This window comes from Emiliania huxleyi (genome assembly GCF_000372725.1).
Source record: "Emiliania huxleyi CCMP1516 unplaced genomic scaffold EMIHUscaffold_62, whole genome shotgun sequence".
In the NCBI taxonomy this organism is placed as follows: domain Eukaryota; phylum Haptophyta; order Isochrysidales; family Noelaerhabdaceae; genus Emiliania; species Emiliania huxleyi.
This window is the reverse complement of record NW_005197351.1, coordinates 251,528-271,416: the sequence shown is the minus strand read 5'-3', so window position 1 is coordinate 271,416 and position 19,889 is coordinate 251,528. Positions and strand designations below refer to the sequence as shown.

General features: G+C 66.3%; 5 protein-coding genes across 5 annotated transcripts in view; 3 read left to right on the top strand and 2 right to left on the bottom strand.

The window, feature by feature from the left end:
• EMIHUDRAFT_465068 (hypothetical protein) overlaps positions 1 to 997 on the bottom strand; it is a gene marked incomplete at both ends in the record, with an annotated part of 3,944 nt that extends 2,947 nt beyond the window's left edge. Inside the window, one exon of the mRNA XM_005763721.1 lies at positions 287 to 997. Within this exon, the coding sequence (XP_005763778.1) occupies positions 287 to 997 (711 nt within the window). The remainder of the gene's footprint in view (positions 1 to 286) is intronic.
• Positions 998 to 4,692: 3,695 nt separating this feature from the next.
• EMIHUDRAFT_452438 (hypothetical protein) lies at positions 4,693 to 6,677 on the top strand. The gene is made up of 5 exons (XM_005763720.1): positions 4,693 to 4,781; positions 4,856 to 4,909; positions 5,273 to 5,407; positions 5,675 to 6,148; positions 6,391 to 6,677. Exons 2-5 carry the CDS (start codon positions 4,874 to 4,876, stop codon positions 6,538 to 6,540), a joined length of 795 nt encoding a protein of 264 aa, XP_005763777.1. The 5' UTR covers positions 4,693 to 4,781; positions 4,856 to 4,873; the 3' UTR covers positions 6,541 to 6,677.
• A 6,642-nt stretch (positions 6,678 to 13,319) lies between these two features.
• On the top strand, positions 13,320 to 15,520 carry EMIHUDRAFT_214676 (hypothetical protein; the record flags this gene model as incomplete). The annotated part of the gene is made up of 5 exons (XM_005763719.1): positions 13,320 to 14,036; positions 14,493 to 14,618; positions 15,046 to 15,098; positions 15,250 to 15,421; positions 15,500 to 15,520. 5 exons carry the CDS (start codon positions 13,320 to 13,322, stop codon positions 15,518 to 15,520), a joined length of 1,089 nt encoding a protein of 362 aa, XP_005763776.1.
• Positions 15,521 to 15,913: 393 nt separating this feature from the next.
• EMIHUDRAFT_67415 (hypothetical protein) lies at positions 15,914 to 17,249 on the bottom strand (the record flags this gene model as incomplete). Its single annotated transcript, XM_005763718.1, has 2 exons — positions 15,914 to 16,477; positions 16,575 to 17,249. 2 exons carry the CDS (start codon positions 17,247 to 17,249, stop codon positions 15,914 to 15,916), a joined length of 1,239 nt encoding a protein of 412 aa, XP_005763775.1.
• Positions 17,250 to 17,387: 138 nt separating this feature from the next.
• EMIHUDRAFT_357810 (hypothetical protein) lies at positions 17,388 to 19,085 on the top strand. Its single transcript, XM_005763717.1, has 7 exons — positions 17,388 to 17,421; positions 17,678 to 17,821; positions 17,892 to 18,041; positions 18,200 to 18,310; positions 18,509 to 18,595; positions 18,740 to 18,781; positions 18,883 to 19,085. Exons 1-7 carry the CDS (start codon positions 17,419 to 17,421, stop codon positions 19,066 to 19,068), a joined length of 723 nt encoding a protein of 240 aa, XP_005763774.1. The 5' UTR covers positions 17,388 to 17,418; the 3' UTR covers positions 19,069 to 19,085.
• The last annotated feature ends 804 nt before the right edge of the window (positions 19,086 to 19,889 follow it).

Sequence of the window (19,889 nt, the reverse complement as noted above, 5' to 3'; positions counted from 1 at the left end):
TAATTTGGGGGGGCTTCTTTGGGACACACCGGGGTGATCGCCGCCGGCGGTATACCCTGGGGGGGGGGCACTTGAGGGGCGCAGCCGCCATTGGCCGGGGCCAACATTTGATAATGGAGGGGGGGGGGGGGACTCGGCGTGACTCGGATGGAGCGGCGGCGAAACACGGCCGGTCGGGGTCTGGGGCGGCAGTTGTAGGCAGCTGCGCCTTCCGGAGGGAAGCGCCGAGGCGCAGCAGCGCCGCCGCCCACAGCGCCTGTCTGGCCGTCGGCCGTCCGTCGCACACGTGGCGCAGCAGCGTCCTGCCGCCGCCGAGGTCGTCGTCGACGGCGCAGCCGGCCGACTGCAAGGCGAGGCGCAGCTGCGCCAGGAAGGCGGCGGCGTCACCAGACACCTCGGCCGCCTGCAGCGCGGCGAGGACGTACTCCTTGTAACGCGGCGCGCGCACACTGTACTGCTGCGTCTCCTCAGCACTGAACGCCTCGAGCAGGTCGAGGCCGGAGATGGCGGGCGCGGGTGGCGGCGCTGGTGGCGGCGCGGGCGGCGGTACGGGCGGCGCGGACGGCAGCGCAATGGGCGCAAGCAGTTTGCGTGCACAGCATGGCGCGCTGGCCTCCGCCTCGGTCGCCTCGGTCTCGGCAGTGGGTCTGACCGTCTCATCGGCGGGCGGCGTCTCGACTGCGCTCGCGTCCACGCCGAGAAAGGAGTAGAGCTGGCTGTGATCGCGGCTGATTATGAGGGCTTGGCGGAGGTAGCCCTGCAGGAGTGCGGCGCGCTTCTGCTTGATGCGCTCGCCGTGAAAGAGGCGCTTCCTGTCGGGGAACCCGAGGCCCGGCAATGCGACCGATCGGTGCAGAAAGAGCCACGCCGAGAAGCGGCGCGACACTACTACGGAAGGGCTGCCGCGATCGAGAAGGGTCTCAACTCGGTACCGAGTGTGGCCGAGGTTGTCGTCGTGGCCGGTCACTAGCACGGAGGTGATTGTAGCGGGCGCCATCCACGAGTAGTGGCTTTCGTGCAAAGGCTCTGCTCGTGCCAGTGGCCAGCCGCGCCGGGAGGCGCCTCTTAGGGGCACGGGATGCCTTACAGGCTCGACGCGAAGCCGTTATCCCGCATGACGCGCTCACGATTTTCTTTTTTTTAGTATGCCTTCCAGAGACACCTCACATGACCCCACACGGTCTAGTCCGGCCTCGCGGTCGGCGGAGATTGCTAGAGGACGAGCAAGCCTGCTCTAGCCTCACGCGTTCTCCCCTGTCGTCTGTTGTGTTGTTGTGCCCTTTTTGTTCTCTTGGCACCTTGGAGTGCTGGGTGGGGGGGGCGACAGGGAGGATGTGGCCTTGAGTTATGTGTACGCCAACTCAGGGTGTGTGGCAGCCAGCTGGCTGTGCGTCTTGTGAGCTTGTTTGTGTCTGTGTGTCGTTCGTGCGTGTCGTCATCATCTGTCCCGCGTCCACCCATACCGCGTTGGTGTCCAGTCGGAGCCCGACTGTTGATGTTCATCTTTCTACATACATACATCCTAATAATAATTCAGAGGCATGGTCACTTGCTGTAGCCACACACTTCGGGCGACGGACGGATGAAGAAAAACTGGCGTAAGATAGAAAGCTGCAGGAAAGTGCGTTCCGAACCCTAGGGTGGCGAGCAGTGGCGTACGGCGTCCTCGAAGGACCGACACGATTTGGGAGGCGCGTCCCGGGAGACGCACAGGTGGACTGCCGGGACCGGTATAGGACAGGGCGCGCCACTCTCCTCTCTCCTCTCGTGGCGCTGCGGAGTGTGCGCGGCGAGAGGTCGAGAGACTGGTCGATGTAAAGTATAGTTACCGTTCGGTGTGAGAACACGGGAGTCGGGACGGGCGTAACCCGCCGCTTGTATGCTAGGAAAAGAACAAGGCACTTTGTGCTGGCAGCGCAAACGCCTGGCAAATCACGCGACGTGTGCACTTCAAGTGGCCCGGCCTTTTGGTGCAACATGTGCACATGCACATGTGCATGTGCATGTGAAGGGACACACCTTCGCAACGTAAAGCGAAGCACTTGCGGCACTCAAGCCCTGTCCCTGAGCTTGGCGAGCCGCTTGCGCAGCGTGATCGCCGGGATGCTCGTCGGCTTGATCGGCAGTGCGTCGACGAACGCGTCCTCTGCCTCTGCCTCGCAGATGAGGACGACCGCGGTCACCTCGTTCTCCACGCACCATGCGAGCGCCGCCCGCTGCACCGCGTCAGAGAGGTGCTCGAGCAGCGCCGACAGGCCGAGGACGCCCGCCAGGTCGATCGTGCTCGCCGCAGTAGCGGCAGCGCTGGTGCTCGGCTGGGCGTCGGCCTTCGCGCGCTTGCCGTCCGCGGGCGACTCCGCCTCCAGGTCGATGGCGCGCTTGCGCAGCTCCGCGTCCTTCTCCTGCCGCGAGCGCTCGCCGACCAGCTGCACCTCGTCGTCGTCCGCTGGCGTGAGAGCGCATTGGAGAGCAGGCGCAGCGCGCCACTGCTTGCTGTCGTCGTCCCACGCCTCCCACCAGCCTGCCTCGACGCTGGCTGGATCCAGCGAGCCGTCTTGTGCGCCGATGTACCCACGCTGCTTTCCGAGGTCCGCGAGGGCGCCGACCCACCAGAACGCGCCAGCGTGCCACAGCAGCGTGCCGTCATCACCAGCGTGCACGTACGACACATGCTCGTTCACGAGCTCCGCACGCTTCTGGAAGACGCCCTGATATTGACGCTGGAGGCCGTTCGGCGTCGCACCGCTCAGTGTGATGGTCGGCGCTGCGTCGCTGCTGATCTGGGCTGGGGTGCGTGCCTGGCAGCGCAGGCCAGGCGCAGCGCGCCACTGCTTGCTGTCGTCGTCCCACGCCTCCCAGCCTGCCTCGACGCTGGCTGGATCCAGCGAGCCGTCTTGTGCGCGGATGTACCCACGCTGCTCGCCGAGGTACGCGAGGGTGCCGACCCACCAGAACGCGCCAGCGTGCCACAGCAGCGTGCCGTCATCACCAGCGTGCACGTACGACACATGCTCGTTCACGAGCTCCGCACGCTTCTGGAAGATGCCCTGATATTGACGCTGGAGGCCGTTCGGCGTCGCACCGCTCAGTGTGATGGTCGGCGCTGCGTCGCTGCTGATCTGGGCTGGGGTGCGTGCCTGGCAGCGCAGGCCAGGCGCAGCGCGCCACTGCTTGCTGTCGTCGTCCCACGCCTCCCAGCCTGCCTCGACGCTGGCTGGATCCAGCGAGCCGTCTTGTGCGCAGATGTACCCACGCTGCTCGCCGAGGTACTTGAGCTGGCCGACCCACCAGAACGCGCCAGCGTGCCACAGCAGCGTGCCATCATCACCAGCGTGCACGTACGACACATGCTCGTTCACGAGCTCCGCACGCTTCTGGAAGATGCCCTGATGCCGACGCTGGAGACCGTTCGGCGTCGCACCGCTCAGTGTGATGGTCGGCGCTGCGTCGCTGCCCGACTGCGAGCTGCGTGTTCGCCGTCGACCTGCTGCGCGACGCTCCTCGCCCGCTCCCGCCATCCGTGAAGGGTGTCGTACAAAAGTGCCCAGCAACGCGGGAAGAGGACAGCCCACTACTTCTCTTCCACCTGGTGGTGCGATGGGCTCCCTCCCGCTGTCAGCGCGCTGTCAGCCCTCTGTAGCATCAGGTGCAAAGGAAAGAGTGGGCTGGGAAGAGGACCGCCGAAGCGGCGTGGCGTGGAGCGGTTGAGCGTCCCTCCGGGGGCCCCTCTGCGCCGGGGAGGCGTTGTTGGAGGCTAGCAACCTCCACTAATTCACTGCGCTGAAATCGCCAGTCCCGCCCGTGCCGCCCGGAGTAATTTCTTTTCGATGCCTAGTGTTGTGCACTTGGAGCACTTGGTTGGGAGAGATTTCTTCTCTCTTGGTTGGCAGTCGGTAACCTCACACCCAGGGCGGATGATCGGGCTGGTGCCGCAAATTCATCTCCAGTGGTGTACCTGTGTTAGTGCCAATGCGCGCCAGTCCCGTGCCCAGTGTTGTGCGAGGGAGTCGCGTGGTAAAATTCTTTTGAGCTAGACTTCGTTGTCGATGGCGACTCTGAAAAGCGCGCCGCGCTGGAAGTAGGTGTGCCCCCGGTGTGCCCCCGGGTGCCCTCTGGATACATACATGTTCCCTCTCCTCCCTCGCTTCGCCCTCCTCGCGTTGGCCATGTGCCGCACCGCGAGCGCGCATCGGCCTTCGGGCGTACACCACAGCGGCGCGGCCTACGAGTGGATCGGCGTATTTGCCACGAATGCCTTGTCGCACACCTGGTCGGCGCAGAAGGTCGGCGGGGCTTACGCCGACCCGGCGATGAAGCTGGTGCTTATTGAGACCGCTTTGCCAACCGAGGCGAGCATGGAAAAGCTGCAGGACTTGGCGTCGGACCTGATGAAAGGCGAGTGTCCCAACCGTCTCGCCGGCTACGCCCTGCGTGGGACAACAGCGGGCGTGTGCTACACCCTCCAGTTCGACGCCGGCCTCGACGACTCGCTCTTCACCATCGACACGACCGGCGTCGCCGGCCTCGTCATTGCCGGCGAGCACGGGCCGACCGAGTTTGAGCGTGACCGCCACTATCTCTACGACTCGTCCGGCACCGACATCGAGCCGATCGCCGAGGGGGGCGACGCGGACCACGACATCTCCTTTGGCTCTCACTCCTTCAACATGGCGCTGCTCCTCTCCCTCTTCGCCGGTCTCGCGACGGCAGTCGGCGGCCTCGTCGTCTACCTGCCCGAGTCGCTCCATGGCGGGCGTGAGGCGACGCTTGCCTGTGCCCTGGCAGACACAGACGCGCAGAGGTGCGTACTGCCAGGCGCGAAGTGCGACCAGAAATGAGGACGCAGCACTCGTAGGCCGCGTCGGGCGGCGTCATGCTCTACATCTCGTTCGTCGACATCTTTGCGGAGGCGCAACGAGTTATAGCCGAGAGGCAGCCGAGAGGCAGAGCCGAGAGGCCGCCGAGAGGCAGAGCCGAGAGGCCGCCGAGAGGCAGAGCCGAGAGGCAGCTGAGAGGCAGAGCCGAGAGGCAGCCGAGAGGCAGAGCCGAGAGGCAGCTGAGAGGCAGAGCCGAGAGGCCGCCGAGAGGCACCTCGGCACAGGAGGCTAGCATCCCAAGCCGTTGGGCTTCACATTCGCCCCGCGTTGAGCTCTCTAGAGGTAGTGGTAGTAGCCAACATATTGGCGTCGCGTGCCATGCGAGCTCCTCCTCAGAGAGAGTTGGCGCGCTGCACTCCCACACTCCCACACTGCTGCACCATACCACTGCTTAGGCGCAAGAGGCAATCGAGGACGCGGGCTACGAGCGCGGCGAGGCGCACTCCCTGACGGCGCTCTCCTTCTTCCTCGGCGTCGCCCTCTGCGTCGCCCTGGACAAACTTGTCCACCACCTGTACCATCGCGCCGGGGTGACGATACTAGGGACCTGCTAGCCATCGCTCATATAGCTCTCTCTCTCTCTCTCTCTCTCTCTCTCTCTCTCTCTCTCTCTCTCCTCCTCCTCCACCTCCTCCTGCATCACACACACACACACACACACACACACACACACACACACACACACACACACACACACACACACACACACACACACACACACACACACACGTCCGCGCAAGGGCCTCCCGCGCCACCTGACCCTCTTCTCGCAGCCCCGTCTGCCCGTACGCCAACAGGCGGTGGAGCTCACCGAGCACCTCCCCTCCCTGCAAGAGCGGCCTATGCACCAACTGCAGCCAGACGAGGGCGGCGGCGCCGCCGCGCCGGCCGCGCCGGCCGCGCCGGCCGCGCCGCCCTCCACCGCCTCCGCCGCTGAGAAGGCTCGGCTCGGCAAGATGGGCGCGCTGACGTCGGTTGCCATCGCGCTGCACAACTTCCCTGAGGGGCTGGCGGTCTTCATGGGCACCCTCGCCGACCCGTCCCTCGGCACCGCCATCGCCATCGCGGTGGCACTGCACAACATGCCCGAGGGCGTGTGCGTCGCGGTGCCAATCTACCACTCCAGCGGCTCCAAGGCGCGCGGCTTCGTGTACGCGCTGCTCTCGGGGCTGACCGAGCCGATCGGCGGGCTGCTCGGCTATGCCGTCCTCGAGCCCTTCTTCACCGACCTCGTGTTCGGCGTCCTCTTCGCGCTCGTCGGCGGCATCATGGTCAGAGAGGGGGGGGGGGGGGGGGGGGGGCTCCCCCCTCTGCCGCCATGAACCCCTCCCCAAAGCCCTTGGGGAGGGGGGGGGGGGGGGTATTCTAGGGGGGCCCCAGGGGGGGGCCTTTTCGAGGGGGGGCGGGCCCCCCCCCCCCCCCCAAGGGGCACCCCCCGATTTCCCTTTTTCGGGCCACCGGCCCAGGGTTTCCCCTCTCCCTCTCTCTACCCTTCCCCCCTCTCCCGCCCCAGGTCTTCATCGTGCTGCACGAGCTGCTACCCACCGCCCACCGCTACCTGCCGGACCGGTCGGGCAAGGTGACGGCGTATACATTCGCCGGCATGGCCTTCATGGCCCTCTCCATCGTCCTCCTCGAGCTGGGCGAGGGGCACGAGCACTAGCTCGAGTTCTCTCTCGCCCACTCTCTCTCTGGTGTCTCTACTCCGGAAAAAACCGTGCGCGGACGAGCGAACAAAGCACAGCTCGGTTCAGATGTCCCCCCGTAGTTAGGGTTTTTTTTCGGATTCCGCATTCGGCACTGTGTGAATTAATCGAGAAAAGAAATCGGTCCGGCCACCGGCGTACTTTAAACCGCGGTCTGCGCACCGCGCGCTGTGGCGAAGGTAGTCAGCATTAGAGGAGCGCGCTGCCATTGCAGAGCTCTCGCTAAACGAGAGGCACGGTGGTACAAGACAGGCGCGTCCATGATAAATAAGATGGAGGTGTTGAGTGAGTCCTCGTGTGAGTGGCTTCGAGAAACAGTGGCCTTTCACGAGTTGGGGCCCCCACCCCATGATTCGCATGAGTGGCGACCGGCACGCCGACTCTTTACACGCTACAAAGAGGCACGCCCCTTGCCCACCAGCACCACCTTGTGTGTGGAGAAGTTTACCTTACCTTACTGACCTTAGTTAGGCGACGGACTGCCACCGCATGAAGACGCCAGTCACTACCAGCATTCCCTGCCTGCCTCCTGCATCACCTTTGCCTCCTGCTTTTCCTGCCTGTCCTGGCTGCGTGTCGCCCTGCACCTTGGGCCTGGCCTGCACCTTCCCTTTTCCTGCTTTCTTCATCTCCTTGGTTTCCATCCGTGCCTGCTTCTTCGAATCATCTCCCTACTGAAGACGGACCGCCCCATGCCCCATCAGCCATCTTGCATCTACGAGCGCGTGAGATACGTTCGTTTTGTGCACAGTCGCGAGAGAGACCACACTCCACACACACACACACCACACACCACACACACACACACGCAACGAAGCTCTCTCTTCCATGTTCCCGTTTGTTTCTCCTCGATCTATTTTTCATTTTCTTTTCTCTATTTTCCCCTTTTCTTCACGCTTTTCTTTGTTCCCTGTTTTTGGTACAAATTTCCAGGATGAGAGCCGGCCGCGCGCAAAGATAGCAATTCCGCTGACTGTAACGGGGACGCACGATCGATTAGTTCTGGCAAGTTTTGCCGCGTTGAAGCCCGGCTCGCCGGGCGAGGGTCGAACAGACTTTGATACCCATCTCTAGATGATCCTCCTCTTGCTGGGGGCCAGCTCGCGCTGCAGCTCTTCGCATCCGGCATGGCCCACCCTCGCGTTGCCGCGCTTCTCGTCGCACTGCCCTACGTGGCTGCCAGCCCGCCGCTATCGCCGCCGGCAACGCCCCAGAAGCAATGCTTCCAATGGTGCCACAACAAGCCGAGCGAAGGCATTCCCTGGGAGAGGCTCTGTCACTGGGTGTCCTGTGGGGCATGCATAGAGTGCTCTGTTCGTCCCTGCGGCGTGGAAAGCTGCACCGATGATGTCCTCGAGACGCTCGCTCAAGATCTGACCGACGGCTATACGGACTTCTCGTCGTGCGCATCTCGCATCAACTGGGTCGAGCGCAACCGCTTCAAGAGTGAGAAGGAGGCGTGTAAAAAGGTCGCGGAGGAATTTCCAGACGAGTGTGGCGCCTGCCACCCCTTCCAGTCGCCGCTCCCGCCGCCGCCGCCGCTCCCGCCCACGCCGCCATCACCTGCCCCTCCGCTGCCCTCGCCGCTCCCTCCCGCCCCGCCGCCGCCCTCGCCTCCGCCGCCGTCCGGCCTGCCGCCGCTCTCCCCCTCGCCTCCAGCCGCTCCGCCGCCACTGCCGCCGCCCTCGCCTCTCCCGCCGAGCCCGCCGCTATCGCCGCCGGCAACGCCCCCGAAGCAATGCTTCCCATGGTGCCACAACAAGCCGAGCGAAGGCATTCCCTGGGAGAGGCTCTGTCGCTGGGTGTCCTGTGGGGCATGCATAGAGTGCTCTGTTCCTCGCGATCCTCCGTGGTGCCTTCTTCACACACCGGAAAGGTGCGCTGCTGACCCAGAGGTGCGTCAGGTCTGCTGGGTCCTGTGCACCGTGCCACCCTCGCCGCCCTCGCTGCCGCCCAGCCCGCCGCCTCCATCTCCGCCCCCGCCGTCGCTGCCTCCGAGCCCGCCATCCTCGCCCGTGCCCTCACCGCCGCTGCCCTCGCCCCCGCCACTGTCACCGCCGCCCTCACCGCCACCGTCTGTGCTGCCGCCGTTGGCACCGCCGCCGACAGACGCCGAGTACTGTGCCGATCTCGACGACTTGGCGCGCGAATGCGCGGACAAGAACGTCCTTAATGACTGCCCGGTCTCCTGCGCCCTGCAGCCGCCGTCTCTGCCTCCGTCGGCCCCACCCTTTGTGGACAAGGAATGGTGCTTCGAGTACGGCACGCCGTATTTGTGTGCGCTATACAGGTACGTGCAGCAGAACTGCCCGCTGTCCTGCGCGCAGAACTCGACGATACTGCTGCCGCCGCTGCCGCAGCCGCCATCACCGGCAGCACCTGCCCCTCCAACCCCCACACCGCCGCTGCCCACATCGCCGCCACCCATGCCCCCGCCACCTGCCCCTCCGCCGCCCACGCCGCCGCCGCCCTCGCTCTCGCCCTCGCCGCCGCCGCCCTCGCCGCCGCCACCTGCCCCTCCGCCCTCGCTTTCGCCCTCGCCGCCGCCGCCCACGCCCACGCCACCTGCCCCGCCGCCGCCCACGCCGCCGCCGCCCTCGCTCTCGCCGTCGCCACCGCCGCCCTCGCCGCCGCCGCCTGCCCCTCCGCCGCCAACGCCGCCGCCGCCCTCCGGCTCGCCCACGCCACTGCTGCCCACGCCGCCGTCGCCCTCGCTCTCGCCCTCGCTCTCGCCCTCGCCCCGGCCGCCCTCTCACTCTCCGCCCCTGCCGCCGCCCTCGCCGCCGCCCTCGCCGCCCCCTCCCGCCCCGCCGCCTCCCTCGCCTCCGCCGCCGTCCGGCCTGCCGCCACTCTCGCCCTCGCCTCCAGCCGCTCCGCCGCCGTCGTCCCCGCCGCCTCCGTCGCCGCCGCCCCCAGCGCCCTCACCACTGCCTCCTCTTCAATCGCCAACGCCGCCCTTGCCCTCGCCGCTGCCCCGCCTGCCGCCGCCCTCACAACCGTTGGTGGGCTGCGGCGTGACGCTGCTGATGAGCATCGACGACTCGTGCACGGCTTCGTCTGAGACGTCGCGTGATGGTGTTGCGACGCCATACAACAACAACCTTGGGGGGCTGGGCCCGGAGCAGAGCCAACCTAACGAGATCCGCTTTCGGCACACGGCCACGTACCAGGGCGCCGACCTCGACCTCGTGGTGACCGTTGCGAGCGGAAGCACATATACCCCGAGATTCATAGACAGGAACGGTTGTCAGGGCAGGTTCGGCAACCTCAACCTCAAGGTTGGGACTGATGTTGAGGTCAAGTTCGAACTCCAGGACAGCGACTCGCTGATGCCGGTCGCTCCAACGTCCTTCTACTTCATCATCTTCGATTTGGATGGGTATCGCAATGGTCACAGAAGGCCTGCCCGATACCAGGAGAGGGTCTCCATCGGCGAGGACCAGTTCGAAACGTATGAGTTAGCGCCCGACTCTTACGTGAACGCCTCCTCGTCGCAAGGAATTCTCACTTTTGCGGCGACTGAAACCGGCATTCCGACCCCTTGGAACCCGGACAAGCTCGACGAGACGCAGCAGAAAGCGTCGATCAAGTTCACGTTTGTGCAGACATCTTCATTCACGATACGATATGCCAGTGGCGACGGGACGGTCCTTGAAGGTTCTCGGAACTTTTTGTTTGCGGGGTCGAGTAACTTGGGCGAGACATGCCCTCCTTCACCCATTCCGCAACCGTCGCCAAATGCGCCACCCGGTCGGCCCATTCCTGCGCGGAGCTCACAGCCCGCGCAACCCCCGTTACCGCCGCCAGAGCCCCTGTCGCCACCGCTGCAGCCGCCACCATCGCCTCAGCAGCCCTTCGTGCCCCCGCCTCAGCCCTCCCACCCGCTGCCCCTGCCGCCACCCTCGCCGCCGCCGCCCTCGCCGCCCCCTCCCGCCCTGCTGCCGCCCTCGCCTCCGCCGCCGTCCGGCCTACGGCCGCTCTCGCCCTAGGGGGGGACGCGGCGCGTGCTGCCTGGCGAACCAGCTCTCGTCGCGGAGGACGTCACCATCGCCGTGAGAAGGACCGCCAACATCGAGGTGCTGTACGTGCGCACAGGCGGCTGGGCCGTCAATGCAACCGCGCGGTTCATCCAGCGCTCGGCGACCACCCGGAAGAAGCAGGTTGACCTCTCGTTCAAGCCGCTGCGAGATCCACTCGAGCCTAACCCCGTTACCGGCGAGGTTGTGGCTCCGCACGGACTGGTCGGCCAGTCCTTCGACGGCGACGGCATCGCGGTGAGCGGTAAGAAGGATCAATGTGCGCCCACCCACTGCCGCAGCACAGCGCCCCTAGAAGGCCCGCGGTGACGCCCGACCACTCCCCCGCCGCAGACCGCGAGCTGTGGTGGCGCCAGACGTCCTTCAAGGCCAAGGAGATCACGACCGAAGCGCAAGCGGAGGGCGCTATCGAGGGCTCTGGCGACGATTACAGGGTGGCGGACCTTTTCGGCACCGAGTTCAGATACAGCCGCTTCGCCGCCCGCAAGGCAGCGCCACGCAATATCTCGTCACTCTCGGGCGCGAAGCGCGTAGTGGCAAAACTGGGAAGCACCGCGTGGCAGAACAGTGAGGCGGGCGCATTTGCCGACAACTCTTGGGAGGCGGGACGTGGCAGCACGTACGCAGCTGGGACTTTTGGGACGAAGACGAAGGACCACTTATAGCGCTACCTAGCACCTTGTCTGCCAGCGACTCTTGTACATAGTACTTTTAGCTTACTGGGAGAAAGGGGAGAGGGAGGTGTGATCTCTAGTCTCTCTCTCTCTCTCTCTCTCTCTCTCTCTCTCTCTCTCTCTCTCTCTCTCTCTCTCTCTCTCTCTCTCTCTCTCTCTCTCTCTCCCTCTCCCTCTCTCTTAGTCTCTCTCGTACGTAACGTACGTATGTAGCCGCGCCGTTGGCGCATGTATGTTTACTCGACATGGCTGGACGTGACGCGCAACACACACACACACACACACACACACACACACACACACACACACACACACACACACACACACACACACACACACACCGTTTTGCGCCCCGTGAGGGCAATATTAAGAAGGCTGGTGGCTGCGGCAAAAGGGCTTGCCCCAGATCTGTCGATCACTCGCAGAGACAGCGTCGGGCTCGATGACGTGCAGAGGGACGAGCGAGACGGCCCGGATACACCACCTTATTTTCGCACCGCGTTTTTGGTGGTCTCTGTATAACTCTCATCGGTTCTACCATTCTATAGTGTCCTTACCGCCCACGCACCCGACGGTGCGTGGAGCACTATTCTATTCGATCCACCTCGCACCTGCCGACGAAACACGAAACGCCCGCGATCCCTCCTCGTGTCAGTGGGTCTCAGAGCCCCGGCGCCCACTCCTCGATCTTCTTAGCAGCTGGTTCGACAGGTCCTCGCCGTGGCCCAGCATGCCCCAACTTCCATTGCCCCAGCTCCAGACGGCGCCGTCGGCGGTGAGGGCGAGGCCATGCCCGCCTCCAGCCGACACAGCGACGACGCGCTGGCCAGCAAAGGCCTCGACCTTCTTGGGCAGCAGCTGGTTCTGCTGGTCGCCGTGGCCCAACTGGCCCAACGCTCCCCAGCCCCAGCTCCAGAGAGCGCCGTCAGCGGTGAGGGCGATGCTGTGCTGGCGTCCAGCCGACACAGCGACGACGGGCTGCTCCGCCAAGGCCTCGATCTTCTTGGGCAGCAGCTGACGCTGCTGGTCGCCGTGGCCCAACTGGCCGTCGTCTCCACGGCCCCAGCTCCAGACAGCGCCGTCGGCGGTGAGGGCGATGCTGTGGAATGCTCCAGCGGACACAGCAACGACGCGCTGGCCAGCAAAGGCCTCGACCTTCTTCGGCAGCAGCTGGTTCTGCCTGTCGCCGTGGCCCAGCTCGCCCCAGCCTCCATGGCCCAGGCTCCAGACAGCGTCGTCGGCGGTGAGGGCGAGGCTGTGCGCGGCTCCAGCCGACGCAGCGACGACGCGCTGGTCAGCAAAGGCCTCGATCTTCTTTGGCTGCGACTCCTCCAGCTCGTCGCCGTGGCCTAACTGGCCAGAGCCTCCATTGCCCCAACTCCAGATGGAACCGTCGGCGGTGAGGGCCAGAATGTGGAATGTTCCAGCCGAGACGCTCACGGCGCGCTCGCCGCCCAGCGTCGACGGGAGACGGGTCGGCGTGTTGAGCCGAGTCACGCCCTCGCCGTGACCGAGTAGCTCTGGGCGGAACCACGGCGCAGAGCCGCACGACGAGAGCCGCCCCTCGCCGTCGATGAAGAGGCTGTGATAGGAGCCTGCCGCTGCCCTCGCCGGCGGGTTGGACTCGCGCAGCAGAGCCGAATAGCACAGCCACCGCACAGCACAGCTCTCGCCCTCGGGCTGCGCTGGCAGCTCGAAGCCGCGCTCTTGCGCCCACAAGCGGATGCCCTGCTCCGCGAGCGAGTGAAAGAGCAGCGAGACGGCCGCGACGCGAGCGATGTCGACGGGGCTGTCGAAGCGGGAGAGGGCGCGCTCGAGGAGCTCCCTGGGGAGGTTGAGCAGGCGGGCGGGCGGCGGCGTGGCTGGCGAGGGCGCGGCGGTGGCGGCGGAGGCGAGGCGGCGCGAGCGGCGGCGCGGCGGGGTGGACATCGCGAGAAAAAGAAATTTTTTTTATTACGAAGGCGAATGGGTAGGCCAAAATAAAAGACAAAGAAAAAAGAGCAAAAAAGAAACTTAGATTTGCAGATGCATGCGCAACCCAACGGCCCGCACGAGCTCTGCGGCAAGCTGCCCGGCGCCAACATCCTTGACGCCACGCCTGAAAACATCAACGACTATTGCTGCGGCTCGTGGGACTTGGTCGTCCGGGACGTCGAGGCAACGCTCCCAGCGGCGCTCGCGTGCGAGGTGCTGGCGGAGCTGGCGAGACAGCGGGTCCCAGAGGCTTTTGCGCTGCGTCTCGAGCTCGTCTGTCTCAAGAAGATCGCCTACTACCTGTTTGCGCAGGGCAGCTCGCTCGAGCGACAGCTTGCCCAGCTCGCCACCTTTTGGCACGGCGAGCATCTCGGCGGCGCAGAAGGCGCTGCGTGCGGCTACTGGCGCCATTCGGCTCGACTCACCGAGGTAAGCGACGCGCGCGTGCAGTGCTCCGGCGCCGTCTCCGCCACGGCTGACGCGAGAGCGCTCGTCAAGCACCTCTGCTGTCTGCCTCGCCACTCGTCCAAGGGGTGCGGCGCCCTGCTCCTCGAGCTCCCGCGCTCGCTGCACTGCTGGCGCCTGGTAGAGCGGGCGTGTGCCGCCGCCTCAGCTCCGCCGCCAACCGCCGCCGACGAGCCGCCACCGGCCGCCGTGGCTGGGCGGTGGCACAGCCGCCTTCGAGAGTCGCTCGGTGTGCAGCTGTGGCCGCCCGAAGCGGCGGCGGTCGTGCGCGCCAGCCTGCTCTGCCGTGGCGCAGACAAGGCGGTGCGCATGCGGGATGAGCTGAGCCGCGCCCGCGCCGCGCTCGAGTCCTGCACCGAGGCCGCCGACGCCGCGCTGCGCGCGCTGCAGCGCTCGCCGTGCTGCGCCGAGGACGCGCTGCGCCTGCTCGGTGACGAGGCCGCGCTCGATCCCGCGTCGGCCAGGGCGGCGGCGGCGGCGGCGGTGCGGCGGCACAAGCACGTCAACCTGCTGCGCGGCGCCTCGCCCGTGCTCCGAGTCGTCGCGGGATGGTTGCGCGCCGTCGAAGAGTCGGCCGATCAGCGTCCGGCGGCGGGAGAGCCGCACACGGGCAGTGCGCGCAGGCTCTTTGTCGCCGGCGACAAGCGGCACGGCGAGCCCAGGGGCGCGCAGCCGGCCCTGGTGGCGCCGGGCGGCGGCGGCGGCGGGCTCGAGCTCTTTGGAGAGCTGCGCCGCGTCGAGCTCCGCTACCGGCCGCAGCTTCGCGCCGCCGTCGCCGCGTCGGGATGGCCCGCACACATCGCGGACCGGAGGGGCGCGGTGCGCGAGAAGGCGGCCGACAACAAGCTGTGCAGCGGCTGCGGCGCGCAGTTCTCCGCGCTGTGGGTGCGACCTCCCACGACCTCCCTACTCCTCACCCGCCCTCGCCTTCCCCAATCTCCCGTCCCTACTCCTCACCCGCCCTCGCCTTCCCCGACCTCCCGCGACCTCTTCCCTCCTCGGCTCCACCCAGCCTCGTCTCGGCCTCGCCTTGACCTCGCCTCGATCGCCGCAGGTGCACCGCGGCGTCTGCTGCGAGTGCGAAACGGAGCGGCGGGCCGCGCAGCGCTGTCCCTTCAACGGGGCTTGCTCGGCGTGCTGGTGGTGCCCTCACGACAGCCGCTGCTTCGTCTGCGACGCGTGGTCGTGCGCAGAGTGCCGGATGGAGCGCGGCGCGGCCGAGGTGGTCGCCGCGGCGGCGGCGCGGCTCGGGCCGGCGCGCGTCGCGCTCGACTTTGACCGGACGCTCGCGACGACGCGTGCGGGCTCGGAGCCGGTGTACGGCAAGCACGGCTGCGACGAGGAGCTTCTCGCGCTGCTGTGGACGTGGCGGCGCGCGAGCCTCGTCCTGACGCGAAACAGACACACGCGGGCAATCCGCGAGTTTCTGGAGAGGCGCCGCGGTCGCCCTGGAGAAGCGCAAGAGAGCGAGTCTGCGCACGCCCTCTCGCACCGGGTGGGTCATGCTCTGCGATAGGCACGGCGCGCCGCCCGGGATCGAGGTGAGGCACGTCAAGAAGGGGGAAGCGAAGGGCGCGGCACTGCGAGAGGGCTTGCGGCCCGGGGACACGGCGCTGCTCGTCGACGACAGCATCGCCGAGCTGGTCCATCCGAGCGTGACCGGCGACTGCGGGGCGGAGGCGGGCGAGGTGCACCGAGTCCTGTTCGTGCGGCTTCTGTGAGGAAAATTGGGGTTTGGAAGGGGCTCTAGCCTACACACCGATTAGGAATCCTATCGCTATATTTAACGTACGCACCGACGAGCGACGACTTCGTCACGACTATCCCTCAGCTATCACTTGTATATACGCTTTTCGACCTCGACCTACCGCTTTTCCTTTCAAGAACAAGTTACATGTAAACACTCAGTGTCTCGCTAAATCACTTCGGTCTTCCGGCTCTCTCTCTCTCTCTCTATAAACCTACGCATTGTCCATTAACGACGGGGCCGAGTCGCTCAGTCAGCCGCAGCGACCCATGCACGGCAAGGACGATGTGGATCCACACTCCATGCGCACGCCACAAAGTCATGACCGCTCACGGCTAAGTATCGGCTTCGTCTCATCTGTGCCTCTCCACTCTGATCTCTGTCTCGCCGGCATTGAGGAAAGCGCCCGCCCAACGTGCCAGCGCGCGCGCGGTCAGACCGCCTCGATCGCCTGGAGCGGCAGCGAGATTTGCAGCTCCTCGAGCGCGCCGCCCTGCTGCTTGAGCCGCTCGACGGTGAGCGTCACCTTTTGGCCGGGCTGGTAGCTGTCGAGGGCGCGGAACAAGTCCGCCTCGTTCCGCACGGGCGCCGCGTCGATCTGCACGATGACGTCGCCGAGGCTGACCGTCCCGTCGGCGAGGCGGAAGGTTGGTCTGAGGCCCGCCTTTGCTGCGGCCGAGTTGTCGGGCACGCCGAGGACGAGCACGCCGCGCGCGACGCCGAGCGCGCGCGCCTGCGCCGCCTCGAGGAAGGAGATGCCGATTGCAGGGCGGAGGACCTTGCCGTAGCGCAGGATGGTCGCCACCTGCTGCTTGAGCGTGTCGGCGGGGATGGCGAAACCGATGCCTGCGCTCGCGCCCGACGGCGAGTAGATTGCGGTGTTCATCCCTATCAGCCGGCCGGACGAGTCGAGGAGCGCGCCGCCAGAGTTGCCTGGGTTGATCGCCGCGTCCGTCTGGATCACGTTCGAGATGGGGCGGCCCGACGGAGAGGTGACCTGCTCCCGTCACGGAGGACTGATGGTGACCGATGGCCAATGCCTCCTAGTGGGCGATCAATCAGGCTGGCCGCGCCTCGCGGCCGAGCCCGGAGACGACGCCCACGGTGAGGGTGTGGTCGAGCCCGAACGGGTTGCCGATGGCGAGGGTGGTGGAGCCGACCCGCAGAGCGGAGGAGGAGCCGATGTCGATCGGGCGCAGCGCGGCGGAGGGCTCAATCTTGAGCACGGCCACGTCCTTGTCCGGGTTGTACCCGACCAGCGTCGCGCCAAACATCTTTGTGCTTCCTCGCCCGTCCACGACGCCAACCTTCGCCTGGCTCGCACCTCTGATGACGTGGTAATTGGTCACGATGTGACCGGCGTCGTCCCACACAAAGCCCGAGCCCGTGCCCGCCGGCACGTCGACCGCATTCATCGTCAGCCTGTCGGTGCGAGCCACGAACGTGTTGATGTAGACGACGCTCTCTGTCGCTCGCGTGAAGAGGTCCTCGACGGTCCGCTCCTGCTGCTGCAGCGCCGAGATGGGCGTCGAACGGTCCACAGCGGCGCAAGCGGAGCCGGGCACCACGCCGCCGGCGAGCGCCGCCGCGCCGAGCGCAAAGGCCCGCCGGCTCAGCTCGGACGCGACGGCTGGTGGAGCGCGCCGGCTCCGCTCGGACGCGACGGCTGGCGGAGCGTGATGGCTCAGATCGGAGCGGCAGTGCAGCGGCGGCGGCGAGCGGTGGAGCGCCACGTGCGTGATGGCTGTTGAGAGCAGGAGCGCGACCATTCGCCAGGTACGTTCTCCTTTAGCAACGCCGCACGTGTGGCCGACGGGTCGAGGTGAGCGCTAAAAGAAAAAAGGCGATGTCCTCGCAGCAGCAGCGCCTTGTCGCTAAAATAAAAAACAAAAAATTCATCCCCGCGGCGCCCCGCTGTGGGGCGTAGCACGAGCTACCATGGTGCCAGCCGTCTCCACCCTTGCCGCCCCCGCTGTCGCCCCCTCCGCGCTCCCCGCCCCCGCCGTCGCCTCCGCCATCTTCACCGCCACCACCCTCCTCGCCCTCCCCGCGTCCACCCTCCCTCCTCCCCTTCGCCTCCCCTCTTCCACCCCCACCCAGCGCCCGCACGCGCGCCAGCACAGCGCGTGACCTCCCTGCGCGTTCGCGTGGGCGCGGCGCACACCAAGCGCTCCCTCCCCACGCCTCCCCTCCGCAGAGCGGCATGGACCGCGATTGGGGCGTAAAGTCGGGCGGTGGCGGCGTCGCCTCCGACATCCAGGCCAAGGTGGACCGGCGCGAGCGGCTGCGGCAGCTCGCTCTGCAGACGGTCGACCTGATGAAGGACCCGTACTTCATGAAGGCGCGCGCGCCTCCCCGCCGGACCCGCCTCGCGCGCCGCCGCCCCAGCCTGTCCGCGCCCCCGCCCGCAGAACCACCTGGGCAGCTACGAGTGCAAGCTCTGCCTCACGCTGCACAACAACGAGGGCAACTACCTCGCCCACACCCAGGGCAAGCGCCACCAGCAGAACCTCGCGCGCCGCGCCGCAAAGGAGGCGCTAAACAACCCGACGCTACCGCAGGCAAGGGCTCTCCCCGCCGCCGCCGCCGCCCCCGCGATTGACGCCGCGGCACGCCGCCGTCGCCGCTCGTCGTCGCTGCCGCCGCACGCACGCCGCCGCTCTCCCATCCCATCCCTCACCGCCGCCGCCCCCGCCGCCGCCCCCGCCGCCGCCCTCAGGCCAACAGCAGGACCGTCAAGGCGCGCAAGACGGTCAAGATAGGGCGGCCTGGCTACCGCGTGACGAAGCAGCTGGATCCGGAGACGCAGCAGCGCTCGCTGCTCTTCGAGGCGCTCCGCCCGGCCGCCCCCGCACCTCACGACGCCGGCAGCGCGCCCACACCCGCGCACTCCCTGCCCACAAGGTCGACTACCCCGAGATAACTCGTGTCAATGAGTGTTAATGAGTATGAATTGGTTGCCCAAGGTCGACTACCCCGAGATAACTCGTGTCAATGAGTGTGAATGAGTATGAATTGGTTGCCCAAGGTCGACTACCCCGAGATCGAGGAGTCGCTGCAGCCGCGGCACCGCTTCATGTCCGCCTTCGAGCAGCGGGTCGAGCCGCCGGACAAGGCTCGCCGCCGCCCCGCAGCAGAGAGCGGCGATCGTGCGAGGGCCACGCACGCGCACCTCCTCGCCCACCGCCAGCCTCGCCCGCCGCCAGCCTCGCCCCGTCCCGCCGCATAGATCCAACCCTTCCCTGCACCGTGCCCGTAGGAGTGGCAGTACCTCCTCGTCGCCGCCGAGCCGTACGAGACGGTCGCCTTCAAGATCCCAAACTAATCAGCACTGATTAACACTGAGTAACACTGAGTAACACTGATTAACACTGATTAACACTGATTAACACTGATTAATAGGTCGCCTTCAAGATCCCAAACACAGAGATCGACAAGGCCCACGGCAAGTTCCACTCGGCGTGGAACGACGAGACGAAGACATTCACGGTGCAGCTCTACTTCAAGGCGGGCGGGGAGGGCCCGCACGGCCGTCCGCTGATGCGGCCGCCGCCGCCGCCCCCTCCGCCGCTGATGGCGCCCTCCTGAGCGGGCACCCAGGGTTGGGGGGGGGGGGGGGGGGAGGCGGCCGCGCCTGTTCCATCCAAACGCCGCGGCCTTTCGGGGTGGCAGGAGGCGCGCATCCGAATGCGGTCTCTCCTCCACTCGCTCGCACAGGCGCTCCCCTCGCGCGCTCCTGGGCGACGCGCGACCCAAAAACCGGGGCGCGGCGCCCACACACACATCAGAGCCCTCGAGTCAGAGCCGGTATCTGAATCTCTTACGGCTTTATCTGTGTGGACTGTGCGGGGCGGCCCCGGGCCCCCCTAAGATACTCACATGTACATGTAGGATGCACACGCATGTAAAATACGACTGATTGCGCACTACGATCAGCGATCACACGGCTCACGAGACTGAAAACAGAACGAACTCGTAAAGCCGTAGCCCGTACACCGGAGCGGTTTCTACCGCGTACCGGCAACCGGGTTACTACCGTCGCGCGTCGGACGATCCGTCGCTTGAGAACCTTGATGTATCGTGATGTCGGCGATGGCTGACTTTTTTGCTGCTGGTGCGGGGGATCGCTAGGGGATCGCGAGAGCGAGCACCGATAGAGCGCGCGGCGCGGCTCGATGGTTGGAGACGACCCTAACGCATGGGTGTGCCAGCCTGGCAGCCAGCCAGCCAGCCTTGCGATGATCATCCCGCTCAACCCAATCAACCCTGACCCTGACCCTTGACTCTGACCCTGGCCCTGCTGCTCGAGACGGGCAATCCAGACGTGTGCATCATCCACAAGTGCACCACCATCCGCCTGCTGCGTAACTGAGGGAACCGAGTGTACCCAAAATGCTACGCCGTTCCAG

Bases quoted from the DNA above. Each gene is read 5' to 3' on its own strand.
- EMIHUDRAFT_452438 (XM_005763720.1), top strand. From the start codon at position 4,874: ATGCTCTACATCTCGTTCGTCGACATCTTTGCGGAG. The intron at 5,408-5,674 runs GTGACGATACTA...GTACGCCAACAG, and splicing joins ACCTGTACCATCGCGCCGGG to GCGGTGGAGCTCACCGAGCA. The intron at 6,149-6,390 runs GTCAGAGAGGGG...CTCCCGCCCCAG, and splicing joins CGCTCGTCGGCGGCATCATG to GTCTTCATCGTGCTGCACGA.
- EMIHUDRAFT_357810 (XM_005763717.1), top strand. The intron at 18,042-18,199 runs GCAAGGGCTCTC...CGCCGCCCTCAG, and splicing joins ACAACCCGACGCTACCGCAG to GCCAACAGCAGGACCGTCAA. The intron at 18,596-18,739 runs GCTCGCCGCCGC...CCGTGCCCGTAG, and splicing joins GGGTCGAGCCGCCGGACAAG to GAGTGGCAGTACCTCCTCGT.